We start from the raw sequence: 20,039 nt of genomic DNA on the forward strand, positions 1-20,039 counted from the left end.
TTCCTCTGTGTAGTGTAAATTCAGTGCTGAGCGTGAGGAGAACAAACAGCAGGCCTTTGTCTTTGAGCATAGTAGAGCTCAGTGTCTACTACAGAAATATCACAAACTGATTCTATTAGTAAAGTAAAATACATAATGCATTTTTTGTTCTAAAAAAAACAACATAACAGAAGATATATAAAAAAAACATATATGCAACTTTTTGTCAAAATGTAAAAATGAACATATGGTTATCTTCTTCCGTTTACTCCGTAACATCATTTATTTATCAGTTTTTGGATATTTCATGGACATGGCAACCATAGAGTCACCCCACAGAAACGCAAAACGTTTCTACACTTTCTGGATTTATAATGACTTACAAATACATTAAGACGTTACACCGCATTCATTGGGCTTTATACACGCCTACACTTCTTTGTTTCTAAAATGGTAAAAAAAAAAAAAAAAACATTAGCAGTGGCTGTGTTCATAACACACTATATCACTCTTATATCATCTCATAACACACCGTGTCACACCTTATAAACATGTGTGAACTGTTTGTTTCACACGAATGTTCAGTAGGGTTTGAGAAAAGAAAAAAAAATTCTTTAGTTTATTTTTTTCAATTAAACTTTATTGCCAATAAGAGAATAATCCCATATTTATTCCTACAATAACCAGTGCATGGTTACAATTCATTACACACACACACGTTCAGGGTGTTTTTACAGGTCAGGATGCACTTCACATTCACAAACCAAACCCACATAATAAAAAAATAACAAGTTTATTTAAAATAAATTTCAGGTTCTTCATCTCGCCAAAAAAAAAAGAAAATTGACTGATTTGGAAAAATCACCTTTTAAAACACACAAAAGGCAAATAAATAAATTCACCCTGTTGTGAGGACGCTGGACTCCTTCATACCTCAAGACACGGCCTGTAGGAAATGACCAGGATTCACAGACGTGATGTAATAATCACTTCATTACACACACACAAAGTTATCATCCGTCCCTCAAAGTAACAGAGAGATAAGAATCGAATGGTTGGTTGAGAACGACAGAACAATCCCGATGCAAGAGCTGCAAGACACACACACACACACACACACACACACACACACACACACACACACACACACACACACACACACACACACAGAGGAAAGCAGCACACTTAAACACAAGAAAAGTGCAAGCCAAAATATAATCCAGCCTGGTAGAAGCTCATTTGCATGCTGTGATATTTTACATCCTTCAGTGAAGGTTTTACACACAATCCCAAAATCTCAGAGGTGAAAAAAATCCAGAAGTTTGTCTTGTCTTCAGGTTCGAAAGTTGAACCAGTTGAAACTTCGAAAGTTGTAATATCAGTGGGACTGGTTATTGTGCAGAGTGTTTAAAGCTGAACCTCAGTCCAGTCTGTGGTGTTTGTGTGATTACTACAGAAACGTCGTCAGCGACACTGTTGCTCGTGTGAAACAGAAGTCTGTGGACAGCTGAAGAGTTCTCAAGAAAACTAAACACTGTAGCATCAACACCAGCAGGAGCAGAAACGAAGGAAGGAAATAAGCAAGCTTTTAAAATGGTGGGAGTTTTGTGTGCTCTGTTCAGCCCACGACAATATTCACTTGCTTAAAAACTGATAAATGGTCAACAGAAGTGTTTCTAAAAATTCCACGATTTGTAAATAAGTGTTTTTGTTAGCACACTGGGAAGTGGAACAACTGTCCTTAGACTTCTGTTATAAATGTCATAGGAGTGAACCAGTTTTCCATTAACACACACACACACACACACACACACACACACACACACACACACACACACACATACACACAGTCCACATACAGGACCTAAACATTATGCCCAAAAGCACTGGGTTGTTCCTAACAGGCCACGCCCCTTTCACTAGTGCAAATTGATGTTGCACACCAGATTGGATGAAGACTGAAGTAGATCTGTTTGAGCAAAAGCAAATCATAGCAGCGATCCCTGTAGAGATGTGGACCTGGGATCGGCTTGTGACTAACGAACGTTACTCTGTGGTCATGGTGTCAAAGCCTGAGTTCCTTGAACTGCGAGAATTAAAAGGTACACATGGAGAAATGGAGACTCTGTGTCACCAGACTGCGGATCCTTGTGCGAACCGAGATGCCTGGAGGACAGGGGACCCCTGGAGAAAAGGTAGCGAGAAACACGGAAGCAGACGTCCCAGCAGACGAGGTCAGAGGTGAGGCGGGACGGTGCACAGGGCGTCCTCTGTGGTCCGATGTACGTTTACATTCTGAGGGTGAAACCACAAAAAAAATAATTGTGATATTATTGGACGATTATTGACGTGTGTGTGTGTATTCTCCACTGTAATGGTGTCACAATCTATTTTATCATGCACCTTCTAACTGATAAACTGTATAGTCGGTTTATTACTAATTGCACTTTATACACTACTGACCTGACATTGTGCAACGGTTTTACAGCAATAACAAGAAACAGAGCCAGGTTTACAACATGGACACAACCAGACACTTCACCCTTTAATCCCTTTATAAAGCCCAGAAAAGGCAGTGTGCAGAGCTGCTCAGTCCTCATGTCTTCCAATTAAATGTTATAATTGTTCAAATTTCTTTAATTGCTTCGGGATGTTCACTCGTTAAAAGCAGCTCGTTGTGCTTAGTGAAGTAAACACACACACACACACACACACACACACACACACACACACACACACACACACACACACACACACACACACACACACAGCTGTTCGTTCTTCTTCAGTACCCGCTTCATCCTGGTCAGGGTTTGAATGTTCGATGTGGTTTAAATGACTAATTCCCTTCTTTTTTTTTCGAAAGCAGAAGCAACTAAGTGCATTAGAAAAGATCACAGGTTCTGCTCCCGTGTGTCTGAAGTACAAACATTTGGAAAGATTTGATTTAACTGTATATTATGCTTGGAGGTGTGGGAATAGAAACGGGCTTCAAAGTCTATTAAACATATTTTATTAACATTTTATTTAGACATCTTCATCATTGTATAAATAAAAGATAAAAACCAATTTCTCATCATTATGGAGGTCTTTACAACAGTTCAAAATAAAATCACAGCTTTTTTGTTTTTTCGTTGTTGTTTTTTTAAAATGCCGATGCGTATAGGCTTTCTGTTAGCAGGTTAAAAATGTGCTGCGATGGTAAAGCTGATACTCTCGACAAAAATGTACTTTTTTTTTTTCAAACACATAAGGACAGACAGACAAGACACAATGTTAGAAATAAATCGAAGCAATCGGAGTGTTAAGGTGCAAAGGCGGTTTAACTAATAAAGTACAAGTTCTTTGTGCGTTAGAACACGAGCTCATCACAGCTTCTCATCATGAGTAGTAGTTTAGCAGATTAATGTGCGCCACATACTGTAGGGTAACTTGACGTAAACATCATGAGCTATTTAACATCCTTATATTACAATACGTTAATTAAAGGTTTTACAGACTCAGGTTTGGCTGTAAACATAACCGCCAGTCATACACAGGCTGGCACCAGGTTTGGATGAGAAGTTTCACACAAGGAGCGATTATTGCTCTATTATCAATTATCCCGCAGTGAGTGTGTGTGTGTGTGTGTGCTCGTGCGTGTGTGTGTGTGTGTGCGTGTGTGCGGTGTTTTCACTGATGAGCTGGCACTGTTAGCAAGGCCTCCTCTGGCATCCGCGTCACATCTACATTCTGTTCAACACAAACACAAAAAGGACATCATACAGTGGGTCAATAAACACAGCGAGTGTGGCACAATAATGCCCAGGAGAGAGCCAGCCCCAATCCTCTCACACACACACACACACACACACGCACGCACGCACACTCACTCTCTCATACACACATACACTCTTTCATACATACACTCTTTCATACACACACACTGTCATACACACACACACACACACACACACTCTCTCTCTCAAACACACACTCTCACACACACACATACACTCTTTCATACACACATTTACATTTACATTTACAGCATTTGGCAGACGCCCTTATCCAGAGCGACGTACATAAGTGCTTAAATCTCTAACACTGAATACATTAATGCTGGTTCACTAGGTTCACACACACACACACACACACACACACTCTCTCTCTCTCTCTCAAACACACACACACTCTCATACACACACACTCTCACACGCACACACTCTCATGCACGCACACACACACACACACACTCTCAAGCAGGCACATGCACTCTCACGCACTCTGTCATACACACACACACACACACACACACACTCTCACACACACAGCAGGTCTGTGTAACAGGAACCCCAGGAAGAGGAAATGAAGGCTATGAATATAAAATGGAAGTGAGATGTTGTGATGTTAGAAGTCGAAAGGAAACAACGCGAGCTGCAGCGAAGACGAGACGAGACGAGACTTGTGTTGGTTATTTTAAGTGAAATAATTTACAGCATTAGTCACAATCCTTAATGTGTATTCATGAGAAACATTTTTTTGTTTTTACTTCTTATAATTAAGAGTTAACAATAATAATATTACAATAAATATAACGTAATACTGAATAATGGAATTAGGAACCACCAATAAAGAACAAAGTATTAAAAACTAAATATGAAAAATGTATACTAAATGATTTACTCATAATTCACCTTTATTTTTTAAATGTTATATTTACTTCAAATCTGGTTGATGTTTATTTCACTGTTGGATTGTATTTGTACTTACAAGTGTATTTATATTAAAGTTAGATTTCTTGTCTTTGGAAGAATTTACATTTACAATTGTGTGTGTGTGTGTGTGTGTTTAAAGGTGCAGTTAGTTAATTTGTAAACAATCATCAGTTATTACAGGTTTAATCTCACCTCGGTCACAGTGCTTCGAGTTTGTACTAACACGGTAAATGAAGTAAAAGAAAATTCCTTCTAATCCCAAACACAAACTATAGGACATTTACATGTAAATACACAACAATCAGAAGTACACAACACGGTCGTTTAAACCCCTGCAGAGGGGCTCACGATGATGACACGTCACACTAATGGCAACACACTTAACCTTCCACAAAAATCACACGTCTCCGTTACCGCATCATCCTCATCGTCAGTTTCTTTTTGAGTTGTGAAATATTTGTTTAACTGATAATGAAACACAGCAAAAACCAATAAAGATTATTTTATAAAAGATTTATGTGGTGAAGTTCAGTGCTTGGTTGATTTATATGTTGGGTTTTGGGTACAATACCTGCTATTGCATGGGTGTGTGTGTGTGTGCGTGTGTTACCTCTGGTCGTCCTCTGTGGGTGTTCACTGCTTCCACGTTCAGAGTGATGTACTCCACCTTGCAGCCTGCAGGAAATCATCCGATCACATTTACAAGTTTATTGTAATTAATAAGCAAATGAAAAAAATGACTAAAAAAGTCACCGGTTTGCATAAATGAATGGAAAAGTCAGTGTGTTACCGTAAGCCACCGGTGTGAGCTTCAGCACGGTGTGTAGTGGGCACTTCAGGTACGGCAGCTCCTCTGGAAAAGACATAGGTTATTATTATCTACGTCTAAATACCTCGATCGTTAACAAGAGCGAAGCTGTTGAACTACAAACGTTTGCGTTAGTGTTCGCAACACGATAAGAATTAACATGAGCGTGGTAGTTATCGTCCGATAGGGGAGCGGCTCAGGCTCTTACCTGCCGATTTATCCAGGAAGTAGGCCAGCAGGCAGCGCATGACCGCCTGGTGGCAGATGACCAACACGTTCTCCTGCCGCTCCAGCTCCATGATGACGGGCTCCAGCCGCTGCACCAGATCTTCATAAGACTTAAAAACAAACATGACAAAACTGATCAGTGCCTGAATCAAGAGAAAATGCACTTATTGTGCTGTTCCTTTCTGTAAATGATAAGATTGAGTCTTTCTCTCTCTCTCTATCTCTCACACACACATTGACACACACCATTTAGAGGCCATAAAAACAACCTCATCACAGCCCTCAGTGAATCCTAATGGGTTTGTTTATCATGGCTTATCCTGTCTCGCAGGAAGATTATCCTGTGCCTAATTATTAGTAGCCTGGATACCCCTTTAGCCGTCTGACAAGCAATAAGCATTCTCTCTCTCTCTCTCCTTCTGTTTCTCTCTCTCTCTCTCTCTCTCTCTCTCTCTCCCCCCCCCCCCCCACCCCCCACAGTTAGGTAACGTCCCCCCTGTGCTGTACAACTCGAGTGTCTCACCTCTCCTTTGGGATATCGGTAGCGATATTTGTCCTGGTCACGCAGAGCAAACTCCAGAGGATACCGCAACTGAATCTCCTCGTACATCAGCTCCTCACACACACCCTGGACACAAAGAAAGAGTAAAACCACATCAACACACAGGGACATAAAAAGCAAACCTCAGACACACATGCTCATCTCCCAAAAGGCTTTTAGACAAACATAAACCCAGTGTAATATAAGAACATGTCACGCATTCGACCCTGACCTAGATTGGTCAGAGACTTTCTGAGAACTTAATAAACACACTGACAAGTTTTTTCCCCAGATAACCCACAAGTCCACCCAGATAACAAAGAGTAGATGATTATGAGCCGGTGTGATTAAAGAGTGGAGGTTTTTTTTTAGAGACTCACAGCATCAATCTCATTAAGAGCTTTCCACTGCTCGTACGGTACGCCCAGAGCCTCGGCAGTCTGAATGGTTCTCTTCATCTGACTCGTCCACACCTTCAGATCGCTGATGTCCTGCGAGTTGATGAACTGGCCCAAGTAACGAGCAAACTGAGAGAAATCACAATCAATAATAGTTTCAAACGTAATTCATACCTTTACATTGATAAGTGTTTTACGGTCATAAATATCTCTCTTCACCTCCTTTCCCCGGGCCGTGAGACCCGAGTCGCCGCCGATGCGTCCTTTAACGTTGAGGTCACTCTCTCCGTGCCGGCACAGATAGATGGAGCGTGGTGTGATGTGGATATTCATTAAGTAATACACGATACGGCTCTGGATGTGATCCTGCACTCGGTTCACCAGGTACCTCCGACCCACGTCGATGATCTTTATGAAGGACAATTCTCTATTAAAAAATAAAAAATGGCTTTAACTCTGATTTGTTAATTAACTTTATATCCGTGACCCAGATCAGGAAAATATCATACCACGACTCTTAAAAATATTTTCACGACATAGAATACATGACATTTAAACCGACATGCGTTGAAAAACATTTTAATAACTACAAAACAAACTGATTTTAATTTAATAAACACTGAAAAGGAGGAAAAATAAGAAAGGTTTTTTTTTTCTTTTCTCAAGTGTAAAAACACAATTTCACAATCAAATCGGCCGCTTTAAACCTTTGTCCCCATTTAACTGCCTTTATTTTTAGGAACTCTTTAACAGGCAGTGGACAACATGATGACTATGTAAATGAATATTGTCTATTTATATTCTAATCTGCGTTCTTCCAGAAACTTTACATATGTATGTAGGTCTTGTGTCGGCTATTGAGATGTTAAAATATCGATGCTGCAATCGTTTTACTCTTAATATATGTATATGGGATGATTTGCCTCCTCCTTTTCCAAAAAAAAAAATAAAAAATGCTGTGATGTTAGAAAAAGACTATAACTGTGTTGTAACTCTAGAAAGATTATAAAGCGCTCCCCACAGTCACCTGTCCAAGTCCTCGTCGAGAGGCTGGTAGGAATTCTCATAGCATTTTATCCTCTTCATGAAGTCCTCTGCAGCCTGCTCGGTGTTACAGTCTGTGTAGTCTGGACTGCCAAGTTTCACTTGCTGGGGAAAATAAAGCCAAAACAGAGAGGAAGTGAGGGGAAATAAATAAAAAAAAACAAAAAACAGAAAACTTGGCTGTACGGTAACACAAACGAACACAAAGGAACACTCACGACAATGTTTTCTGCAATAACATCAGGGTCTTCACATACAGACTCAACAAAGAAGACCTGAGATAGAAAAGACAAAAATATGAAAAGCATGTTTGAAAGGATAAAGGATCACCTCGGCAGGACAGATCAGGAAAAACGAGATGGGAAATGTTTTATAATAACCTAGTTAAATAATCTAAAATGATCAAATAGAATATCTAGTTCTGCTCATGTGCTTTTGGATTATCATATGCTGTAAGAACTGAAGGATTCTGAAGGTTTGTTTGGTTGGTTTTTTTCTTCTTCTCAGATTAACTTCTCTCTCTGCATGTAAACAGAAGCGTTACTGTGGCGCACCTTAAATCCGTTCTGTTCAGCAAATCGTATGATGGTCTCTCTCCTTTCTCTCGTAGTATTTGTGGCATCAAATACCTGCAGACATCAAAAATAAACCCTAATATAAAACCATTTAGTGAATATGAGACACACAGCTAAGAATAAAAATAACTTCCTAACTAAATACATAAACAAATAAGGTGTGCATGATGATTAGGGATGAAGAGGTGCAGCTTAGGGTAACAACATGCTTGTTCAGGTTTGTTCGCATTTCTACTCACCGCCACTTGCCCCCCGTCCTCAGTGAGATACTGATGCACATCGTTAAGAGCTGCTGATGCGCACTGCCTGAGGAAACAGGAAGTCACCATCCATCAATAAACCCATCCGATGTTTTATCTTTAAAATGTTCATTACAGGCTCCGCCTATTAACCAGAGCTGTATCTCTCGACTGTAGTAACGATGACTTAGACGTGCGTCTGGACACGTGAGATAACTGCCATCACTTACTTTCTGATTTTAAGTCCCTCCTCGTTGTCTGGGCTAAAGAACTCGAACGATTTGTAGATCTTCACACATTCTCGTCTGTACTGTCCCACGTTAAATTCTGCACAAAGGGAAAAGGATGAGGACGTTTAATCTCCTACCGTTGAGTTTATAGAAAATACACATTCCTAAAACCGCCGCTGTAGCTTCATGCACTTACGCCGAATAAGAATTAGTCACTAAACATCAATTTTCCAATTCGGTCTAGAAATTTTTTTCCATTAAAAAAAAAAAAAATATATATATATCACTTATTACATCAGTGAATAATTTTGGCCCCCATGCACTTAAAGGACTGTCAACCATGTACCCTGTATTTATTTACTGTTCTGTAAAAAGGTCATTAGTAGACGAATTTAAATGCTAATAACAAGACTCATATTCATTCTCATATAAACTGAGTGACGCTTGATAACCTCTGGGATGAGATTCTTTTGGAAGATCTTGATTATCTAGCTGAAGTGCAACTTTTCTCCCGTCGGTTGTGTCTAACGTGTTCAGTGTTCACGTGTCGGAGCTTTTGTACCTTTTGTTGGAACGCCAATCCAGTTGAGGTAACGGGTGAGTTTTTTGGAGATGTAGGTCTTGCCCCGGGCCGGTAGTCCGACCGTGACGATGAGAGTGGGGCAGTTGGTCATGCACACTGAAAAGACAGAAAGAAGAACATCAACACAAAGCCATTTATGTAATCGCGTTCGTTTACGGTGTCTGATAAAGACTGCACTTTGATCAAATAGCCTTTAACACAGCGATCACCAGGTTTATTACAGCTGTAAATATCTCCTCAGTAACCCAAGCCGATGTCTCCACCAGCGTCTCATCTCTGTGGATCAGGGGGCAGATGAAATGTTGGAAAAACACCAAAAATTGCACAACATACTGACAGAAAACAACAAGGTGAAGAGTTCAAACTGTTTGGATGAAAAAACAAAACAAAAGGAACTGAAGAAAGAAATGAAAAAGGTTTGAAAGAGGATGTAACTCATATCTTTAACATCATACCTACAAAACCTCATTACTTTGGACCAGAAACACACCAAGATGTTTGGAAAGCTTTATAAAGTATAAATCATACACGATAAAAATCATTACACACGTATAGATGATGAAATAAAAAGTAATAACACCATCTTATGTTTATTATCTCTTCCTTGGGTCACTTATATGTTTTATACACAGTTTTAAAATGAAAGTTGAATAGATTTCATACATTAACACGCTCGTTTTAGCAACATGCTATTTTGCTAGGATGAGCATCTCATCTCCCATGCTAGCGTACTGTACTGGATTAGCACGAATCTGTCGCGCAGGTTTCCATGGATACCCGCCGTTCTGCTTTACGGCACCGTGCTATCTATACGTACATGCTTTCAAGTGCGTGTTTTGAACGGTAACGTAGTAGCGCAGTGTCCCTACGTACCCTTCCTCTGAAAGATGGGCTTCTCTGGGAGGCCGTTTTTGCAGGGCATCCATATTTTCTTCAGCGGGTTTTGTGTGAGCTCTCTGGACGGTGTAGGGCAAGAGTCATCCGTGCAGCCGTTGTTGTCCATTGTGCTGCTCCTCCGTGTGTTTGTGTGTGTGTGTGTGTGTGTGTGTGTGTGTGTGGGTACTTGAGGAGTATCAGTGTCCCCCACGCCTGTGAAAGTGCTGAACGCAGAGTAGCATGACTGGACTGATCGTTTACAACCCAATCACGGTGTTAAACCCGCCCTGGTCAATAGAAACCAGCCTCAACTGTAACCGTGCCAAATCACATGCACCGAGCCAGACATTTTTTGTAGTAAATACAGGAAGCAGGTCAGATGGGCTGATTACCGTAGTGTTTCTAAAAGACGCACACGCCACTCCACGAAACTACACGCATAAATCGAGCAGTTTACCCCTCATTACCTACCTGATTTTATTGGTCCGTGTATGCTATTATGTCAAAACACCAACATTTCATATTAGTCTAAATGCAAGAGAGAGAACTGTGAGGTCATAAGTGCAAATTTTGAGAGGATGAGTCACTATTTAGACATATTGCTGCTGCCAAAAATAAGGAAACATACAAGCTGTCTAATGCAGGAGTTTCATCCTTCTCTTGGCCATAGTCTAGTTACCTTTATGATGATGATGATGATTATTATTACTATTATTGTTTATTATTATTATTATTATTATTGTTGTTGTTTTCATTATTATTATTTTATTGTTGTTATTTTTATTATTACTATTATAATTATTTTTATTAGTAGTAGTATTACTATTATTATTGTTATTATTGTTTTTATACATTTTATTACTATTATTACAATTATTATTGTTATTACTATTATTATTGTTTTTATTATTATTTACAATTTTTATTATTACTGTTATTACTATTATTATTGTTGTTTTGTTGTTATCATTATTGGTTTTTTTATTATTTTTTTTTATTATTATATGTGATTATGTAGTCAGGACTAATTTCAGTGTTATTTAAGATATTTAGGTATATTTTAAAAGCTAAAATAAATTTATAAACACCTGTGAAATATTTTCAAGTGAAGGTGTGTTGGTTCTGGCAGCGTGTTCTAGGATTTAGTTTAGGGATGTGTGTCTCTGTGTGTGTGTGTGTGTGTGTGTGTGTGTGTGTGTGTGTGTGTGTGTGTGTGTGTGTGTGTGTGTGTCATATAGCTAAATTTACTACCTCTCTATTTGTTCATCGTCCACACAAGCAATCAGACTGAACCTGTTCCACATTAAACTCCACAGAATCAGAGTCATGAATGTGATTTGATGGCAACAGCGTGATGGCTGATCATTACAATGTAAATCTTTGAGCATAAAACCACGTCACAGTAAACTGGTTCATAGACCAGTCTGATTCAGTGCAACGACACGTTTCTGAATATCCACAAGGTGGCGACGAGGACATCAGTAATCCGAATCCACACCTTGAGGATTGTGGGTAAGGACGTTTACATGGACAGCTTCATTAAAACTGATCTGGAATCTGAATAACGTATCTCATGCTAAAACATGAGCTCCTGGTTGCGCTATAGTGTTGGTTATTTCACTATAAATGAAACAGAAACAAAGAGGTGAACAGAGACCTCCACCTTTAACAGAAGCTGTTGTGTACTGATATTATTCACTGCACAACACAAATATGAGAAATCAGTAACCATAGCGAAAGACAGATTTCAGTGAAAATGTGCACAAATGAGTAAAGAGAAGAAACAACCACAACGACATAGATTTCAACACAAATCTGAGCAAACCGATTTCCTTCTGCTGACTGTAACGTTGCAACTGGACGTTGAGTAGTTTTTAGATGTGTCAAGAATGAGCCCACATTATTTCACCATCAAAGAATAGAGTTCAGTGTAATATCAATACTCTGATAAAATGTGAGCATTAAAACCTTTTCATTAATTAACAATTACTCTTCGAGCAGAGGATTCGAGGTTGTTCTGAATCGTGTGCTAATCATTTAATAATCAAGAAATCATTTAACTCACTTTTTCTTTGACACCCAAGACTCGTTTCATCGACGTTAAATAAACATCTCCTTGCAGAAAGCTTCACCATACGACAGCTACGTGTTTTTCTTAACAACACGATTCAGCAACGTGACGAGCCACATTTTTCTGTCTGTTTGTTTTTAACTTCAGGAGACAGACAAAAAAGGTTTAGCTGATGAAGGAGCGGCGGTTTCTAGCTGTTATACTGTATTCTATACTGTACTTGATAACATTTTGTAAAGACGAATAAAACACTTCAGGATTTGAAGCGTAATTCTGCTTCATCACACCAACCTGTCGTTGATTATTTTCTGACAGCAGCACACCCCCAAGAGGTTTATTCCTTACACACGACACTGTTTACTACCAAAGAAATTAGAAACGGTCGTATAAAATCATATTAATGTCACACAATAAAGCTGCAAATGAGTAAATAAATGTGTTTTTGTGGACAATTTGAAAGAGCATGTTCTGTCTGTCCTTCTGACAGAAAGAACAAGAAGGGACATTTAAAGCATAGATCTTAAATCACATCCAACATGACATGAAATTTAAAAAATGTCACATGCTCGTGTCCCAGTTGGATATTTAACGGAGCAGCAGTGTGACTTTTCTGAATCTCTTCCTATCCCATGATGAGTCATTAAAGCTTGGTGCACTTCAGTAAGCACCCTGATCACCTGGGCAGGTCCAGTCAGGCATGTTTACTCTGTGTATATGGGTGTAGATACTAAGGCCTGGTCACTTTCACCTACACCCAGGCTGCGACATGCCACACTCTGCCACACAAATACCACTCTAATCTCTTCTGTACAATCTCTCTGTAGCAGTCAGGTCTCAGGGGAAAACAACGGCTCCACCTGTAGAGTAAACACCATGGATCCGTTATGGAAAACCCTGGATACAAAAAAAAAACAATAGCTGCTTATGTCTTAGCTTGTGCGATCCCACACAGACCGTCAGGGCGTGCAGACTGATGCAACACTATATGTACAGACGTACGTACAGAGAGATTACTCTGCCACTGAGGCCTTTAAATGATTGCACCAGTCTGCCAAGAAGGGATTGAGGTAATGGAAACGCAGTAAACAACCATATTGTTTTTCTGCTTCCCTTTTTCTAGTCTAACTGACTGCCAGTTGAGTTGAAAGAAGGTGATCTCCGACCACAAAAGTCAGATTTACTGTAATAAAATAAGCTTTACACTTCCTCATCAGTAGGGCGGCGTTATCAGGTGTACACCTGCAGAGTTTACTTAGAAAAGTGTACTATTGTAGCTAAAAGCGATTTACACTCGTTCTGCAATTATAAAAGTAAATCAATAAATCAACAGCAGGTCAGTGTAAGAAAGTTGAGCTAATTCAGTTCCCAGTGCTTAGTGTTTAACTAGTCCTTAGAGTTAAATAACAGCGCAACCCCAAAGTGTTTTATTCCTCTACACCACAGTACTCTCTAGTAATCATTATTTTAATTTATTCTTATTCTTCTTATTATTATTATTTATGATTTTATTCATCATTGCTGATGTCACGTAGCCACAATTTAGGGTTACATTTACTGTTGTGAAACACACTTGAGACCAGCTGTGGTGATGACCGTTCCGATGCTCTGACACTGGAGACTCCTTACATAAATACTTAACATGCATCTCCTTAGAGAAAGCTTAAACGTACAGATGATTAGACACGTTTACACATGGGTTGTTTTTTTTTTTAAGTTTGGATAAATATTGGATTATGTGGATCATCTCTCTGTCATACAAGTCCCTGTGAATGGTATTAAACTTGAAGTACCGTCAGAGCTGCTGTTTTGGAATATTACATCAACCTCTTCTCTCTGATCAGGGTTCAGAAATAAACAGAGGTATAAATAGCTGTGGTATAAATCCATTATTATGGCGAAATAAATAAACATATATCAACTATAAAAAAGAGTCTAAACAGTATCAGCTCAGCACAAGAAAACATCCAGATTGTAATCCTTTTTAATGCCATCCCAAGCTAAAAAGCAAACTTGGCTAAAACTCAGTATTCTAAGCTACTAAAGCTTATCAGCTGTCCATTGATCACTGAATCGCACACAATTCCGATGTACAGTGAACGCTGCATACGCTCTATCCTAATTAAATCAGGGGAATCATAATACAATACAATAAAATAAAATAAAATAATGAATCAAATGTTTCCGGTACTTTTAGACAGAATACACAGGTCATTTCATTCATGGTCACGGTCAATAACAAACACACAGCACACTATGTCCAATGCCATTCCCAATCCAATCTAATCCAATGCCACCCAAACACAGCTTGTTACACACCTCAGTCATATTTGTGCATGTAAATCCTCACACACAAGGTTGTCTAGTGTAAAGTGCATGACATGTGGAGTATCATTATCATGTGCTAGTGCTTGGATTTTTAAATATAAACGCTGTTGATGCTGCACGCCGCCTACGTGCAGACTCTTGTTTACTTCTTCCTCCTCTGGACGCGAGGAAAAAACACGGCGTTCACTTTAAAAACCAAATGACTCTTTTTTGTCTTTTCCGGTTTATATAAAGAAAAACTTGAGTTTCTTACCCGCCCTGCAAGAATTTGGTGTGTTTTTGGACTTGGCAGCACCCCTCATCTTTGCCATCTAACAACGTCCGTCCTTTGCGTTCGTGAGCGTGTGAACGTGTAGTGATGAACCTGATTCGGTTCGTTTTGTTTGCTCGACTCTTTGAGTCTTTCAAACGAATCGATTCTCAGATTCGACTGAATCTCAAAGGAGATATAATGTTTTTTTAAACGCATGTTTTTTCTTTTTTTGCCTGCGTTGTCTTACTGATTATACAGTACAGGTATTACCAACTGAACATCATTTTTAATTGTAGCTTTAGAAGTCTTCTTAATTATCACTTCCTTTGAAATAAGTTGTTTTGCTGATATCTATATAAAATATTGTTATATAGAAACAAATCCAGTGTAAAGTCGTAAATTAGCCGTGCTTGTATTGTTAAAAAATACAATAGAATATTTGTGTGTGTGTGTGTGTGGGGGGGGGGGGGGGTGTGGGTGTGTGTGGAATCAAGCAACTCGATTCATTTCAACGGGTTTGTTCGAATGATTCGACTCTCGAAAGTGAATCATTGATGGCAAAAGCTACACACCCACTTTTGAATTGAAAGTAAAAAATCAAAACAATTACAATGCATTAAACGTGCAGCTTAGTTAAAGTATTTTATTTATTTCGTCTGAGCGAAAAAGTCTTATAAGTTTATTATTATTATTATTATTATTGTTGTTGTTGTTGTTGTTGTTGTTGTTGTTTGTTTGTTTATTATTATTATTATTAATTTTATTTTTATTATATAGCAGTCTAAAATCCCATTAAACCATATTGATGCTTTATACCTTAATACTCACTAGCAGATATGTTTGAAGGTCATGAGTTGCAGTTATGAAAATATAATGCACCATACATTAGTGTTATTATGGCATCATACAATCAACTATACATTTTAGGTGTAGATATGTATGTTAGTGTTTCATCCTGAATGAAAGTTTGAGAATATGTTTAGATCTTTTATAAGCATTATAATCAGAATCTAATATTTGATTAATCCCCCTGAGTGAGACGTTTGGGTCTAACTGGATTAGGTCAGTGTGGCAGTGCAGGTAATTTTAAGCAGCTCCCTGCTGACTTTTGGTCTAGATTGAGAAGGACAGTTTGACCCACTGTAGCCATCAGTGTGCTTCTGCATTCAGACACGTATTTAGCTCAGGCGCTGGAACATTCTGCACCAATAAAAGAGCCAGATGAGGTGTTTACATCAGCTGAAAAAGTCAAATGACCAAACTCAAAGGATGAGTAAACAGTCTGAAATCTTAGCTGACCTTTAGGCCTATGTTATGTTGTAAAGTGTAAAGGAAATCAATCAGCTGAACATCTGTTCTTCCGTAGAAACAGGCCTTGGTTCTTATTAAAAACCACAGCATAAACAAGGACGAGGGACTCTATTATAAAATGCACATCTTAGAAAAAGTCATGAATCCAACAACTCCAAATGAATCGTACACAGGTACACAAAACTACTGGGTAAATAAGACAGAAAGCCATGTGCTCAGAAGATTGGGATGGTCCGTCAAGGCCTCTGCTATTTCAGGAGCTACAATGATAGGTCTTATCAGCTCGGCTCAAGATAATAGCACTAATTATGAAGAGCTACTTGACTCTGCAAGAAGAGCTGTGGAGTGACACAGAAACAAAACATAGCATGGAAAATGGATAGAAAAATAAGGATGAGAGAGAATGAAAAAATAACAAAGGCAAGTTTGAGAGGATGGAAAGTAAGAGAAAGTTGTGAGATTAAATCAGACAGACAGATCAATGCCATGACAACAGCCTGAACTTTTACTGACCTCTGTACAAAGACAGATAAAGCACTGTGATTACTCTCTGTGTCTCTCACACACACACACTCACTCAAACACACACACACACACACACACACACACACACACACACACACACACACACACACACACACACACACACACACACACACACACACACAATAAAACTGACCAACAATGAACAAAAATTCATTTATATCTCATCAAATACATAACTTAGCTGATAACTTTGACAATCCTAGAATTTGATTATTGTTTTTAAACCTGTTAGATTTAATAAGGCAGCATTAGCAAGACAATCAAAAACAAGCTAGTAAATTTTAAATTCTAACTCACTTCAGCATGCATCTTTAAATTTGGTGGAGACGTTTTATTTAATTTTTTATGGGAGGCAAAATAATCTACATCATCACATCATCCTGTTGGTAAATCCAGTAATAAAGGTGTTTTTTTCTCTTAAAGAAATTGTCACAAGATTTAACTAAAGTATACATCCTGAAAAATAGTAAATAAGTACATAAGTACAGTTAATCAATTACTGTTTCCACTGGTTCTAGCTGGTTGAACTGAATTATTTATTTAATCTCAACTGGTTTCAGCAAATTCAAATTAATTTGAAATCTAGTCTTTGTGATAAAGTATTTATAATCTTTTAAAGAGAGAAGATCCAATACAATAATCATTAAAAATTAAAGACAATTAAATGACAATCTCCACCCTGTACCCAACCCTAGTCTAAGGCCTGGAGAGACAAGAGCAAGCTTTTTTCTCTAGAGAGAACATACATCATTCAAAACACACATACAACAACAACAACAACAACTTATAGCTCAAGGCTCTGTCTGTGCATAAATCTGAGAGTCTTGTGAAACTGGTGTTACAAGGAGCTTGTTGGTAATTGTTACAGCTCTTGATCTGTTGTGGTCTTTTGTGATTCTGGTTTTTAGTGACAGGATGTAAAGATGCAAAGTTGTTTTGATGCTTCTGGGTTCTGTGAAACCCCAAAGATTTTAGTGAATCTTCTGCACTTACAGTGTATTCATTTATTTCCAGTGTGAAGCTTGATATAATCTTATCCCTAAAGTCTGTGACTATCTTCAGTGGTTTCTGTGTTAAGCTTCAGGATGTTTGTTAGGGGTGTCACCACCTGTCAGTAAGTAGACTGCCACTGCTGGGCCCGAGAGCAAGGCCTTTAACCTGCTGACCCTGGGCTTCATAGCGAGCTGAGATCTGCCAAGAAAAGAATTTCACTGTCCTGTAACATTCTTCTGAACACGTGTACGGCACAAACTGCAAATTCTAAATGAGTTCTAAAGGTTCAGTGGATAATGGAGGGTTCTTGATCTCCTAAAAAGGTCCTAAACATGTTCGTTATTATTATTTTTATTTTTTATTCTTTTGCAGTTTAGAAATGTTTTGGGGAAGCTGCTTTGCATCACCTGTTTCATCATTCTGCAGGTGAAGAAATGTTTCTGTTGACATGCTTTGCACCACAAAAAAGTATGCAAGGCTTGTTTGGGATCTTATTTTCTTTCAACAGCGAGTTAAAAACAAACAAAAAAAGTGGAGCAAGAGTCCTTACTCAGACACTATACAATTCTCCCTCTAATCATGGTGGGTTTGTCTGAGCTAAACATTACATATGATCTCAGATGAGCAATGCAGATCTGTAAAGGTCCATACTTTATTCCTTAAAGGTAGAAACATTGTTCATGTCCCCTCGATTAGTGCATGAGGTTTGATTATTGTGCATTGTAATTGAGTATAAAGAATAAAAATGTGCTGTGTTTGAAGGTACACAAGATATACCCTTGAGCTTCAGCTTTTCTGCCTACATTGCTGTTATGGGGGGGGGGGGGGGGCACCAGCATTTGCCTGATCTAGGATCAGCCCATTCGCATGTCTCTAAAACAGTATAAACCGGTTCCTCTTCATCTTGTAGGCAGTATGATTATTCTAACACGTCGGCATGTGAAATATGAGAGACTGAATCAGTTGTTCAGACATTTGAGTCACAGATGAATCGCCGTCAGTCGCCCTTTAAGACAGAAACTAGGTGAAAGGTCGCTCCGGCTTTAACGTATTCACAAGGCAGCAGCCGGAAGAGACCTGGATATAGTCCACATCTCTTCTGCTGTATGCTATTTATACACCGCCGAGGCTCGACAGAAAGAGATCGCAGGCCTGATTTGTTGCTTTGCTTTTTACTTTTGTCACTAGCAGGCTGGGATTCAAAAAATGCAGTGTTTATGTATGCCAGGGTTGGGCAGGTTTTACCCTGTAGCCTCTTCATCCTCAAGGTAAACAAAACTCCGTCTGAGATCACCAACCTGACACACCGGATTGTACTGTTGTTCAATTTAGACATACTGTACAGTAAAGCCCTCAGTCCCTGACATGAGACACACTGGCAAGGACACCATATGAGGATATCACATAGGTTCAACACGCTGCTCTTTTTTTTTTCACATGAGATAAAGAAATAACAGCTTTTACACCCTAGTGTAGCTTGATATAAGCAAATATAATCAGCAGACATGTGTCGATAATGTATATATTAATCTATTCAATTCCATTTGTATAGCGCTTTTTACAACTGACATTGTCTCAGCAGCTTTACAGAACATAAACAGAACAAAAGGTTAATATAAAAAATAATAGAAAGATTAATAGAATGCAAAATTCAAGATTAATATTAGATGGATTTAGTTCACAATGTGTATGTATTTATCCCCAATGAGCAAGTCTGAGGTGACGCATAGGCAGCAGTGGCAAGGAAAAACTCCCTTACACGGTAAAGGAAGAAATCTTGAGAGGAACCAGACTCAAAGGGGAACCCAACCTCATATGGGTGACACTGGAGGGTGTGATTATAAATATACAGTCAAACAGATGTTGTATAGATGCAAAAGATCACATGGAGTTCACATCTTTTTAGTATAGCAGAGTCTAACTGTAGCTGATAGATCTCTAGATGCCTCAGATGCCTAGATTCGCTGATTCGGCCTCATCTCAGTGGAGGTCCAAAATCTTCATCGCACGGAAGACGATCGGAGCTGGTACGGTTTCTGGATGCCTCGGGATGGGTAGAAAGAGAGACGCAGTGGAGAGGGCTTAACATATTTGCTGTTCATAATCTAGTTAAGAAAGGTTACAAAATACACTTATTATCATCAGAATGGAACAGTGGATTAAGAGGTTCCTGATGGTTCCAGGTAGGATTAATTCATGCTGGGTAATGGGCATCCTTCCAGGAATGCTTTCACTTCTTTAGTAGCCTTAAAGTTTTAATGTAGCTTTGGGGGGTGGGGGGTGGAATGTAAGTTAACGATTAGGGAAAAAACAAAGAAAGGGATACTTCATACTCAGGAATT

General features: G+C 38.8%; 1 protein-coding gene across 4 annotated transcripts; it reads right to left on the reverse strand.

The window, feature by feature from the left end:
* Window positions 1-597: 597 nt before the first annotated feature.
* On the reverse strand, window positions 598-15,005 carry pfkfb4a (6-phosphofructo-2-kinase/fructose-2,6-biphosphatase 4a). Of its 4 annotated transcripts, none has more exons than XM_027155782.2 (14): window positions 14,848-15,005; window positions 9,302-9,418; window positions 8,740-8,836; window positions 8,510-8,576; window positions 8,250-8,324; window positions 7,914-7,970; window positions 7,679-7,800; window positions 6,871-7,078; window positions 6,634-6,780; window positions 6,236-6,340; window positions 5,693-5,822; window positions 5,467-5,529; window positions 5,287-5,351; window positions 598-2,274 (listed from the first exon to the last, which is right to left on the reverse strand). In XM_027155782.2, the coding sequence occupies exons 1-14, from the start codon at window positions 14,903-14,905 to the stop codon at window positions 2,215-2,217; spliced, it is 1,371 nt and encodes a 456-aa protein (XP_027011583.1). In that variant the 5' UTR covers window positions 14,906-15,005; the 3' UTR covers window positions 598-2,214. The 4 variants fall into 4 exon arrangements, with proteins under 4 accessions (XP_027011583.1, XP_027011580.1, XP_027011581.1 ...); XM_027155779.2 differs by lacking the exon at window positions 14,848-15,005 and adding an exon at window positions 10,196-10,380; XM_027155780.2 differs by lacking the exon at window positions 598-2,274 and adding an exon at window positions 2,977-3,711.
* Window positions 15,006-20,039: the final 5,034 nt, after the last annotated feature.

This window comes from Tachysurus fulvidraco, chromosome 2, assembly GCF_022655615.1.
Source record: "Tachysurus fulvidraco isolate hzauxx_2018 chromosome 2, HZAU_PFXX_2.0, whole genome shotgun sequence".
Lineage (NCBI taxonomy): Eukaryota > Metazoa > Chordata > Actinopteri > Siluriformes > Bagridae > Tachysurus > Tachysurus fulvidraco.

Coding starts and splice junctions, on each gene's coding strand:
- pfkfb4a (XM_027155779.2), bottom strand. CDS start 10,325: ATGGACAACAACGGCTGCACGGATGACTCTTGCCCTACACCGTCCAGA. Junction 6,781..6,870: donor TCACGGCCCGGGGAAAGGAG/GTGAAGAGAGAT, acceptor GATTTCTCTCAG/TTTGCTCGTTACTTGGGCCA. Junction 6,341..6,633: donor CTCTTAATGAGATTGATGCT/GTGAGTCTCTAA, acceptor CTTTGTGTCCAG/GGTGTGTGTGAGGAGCTGAT.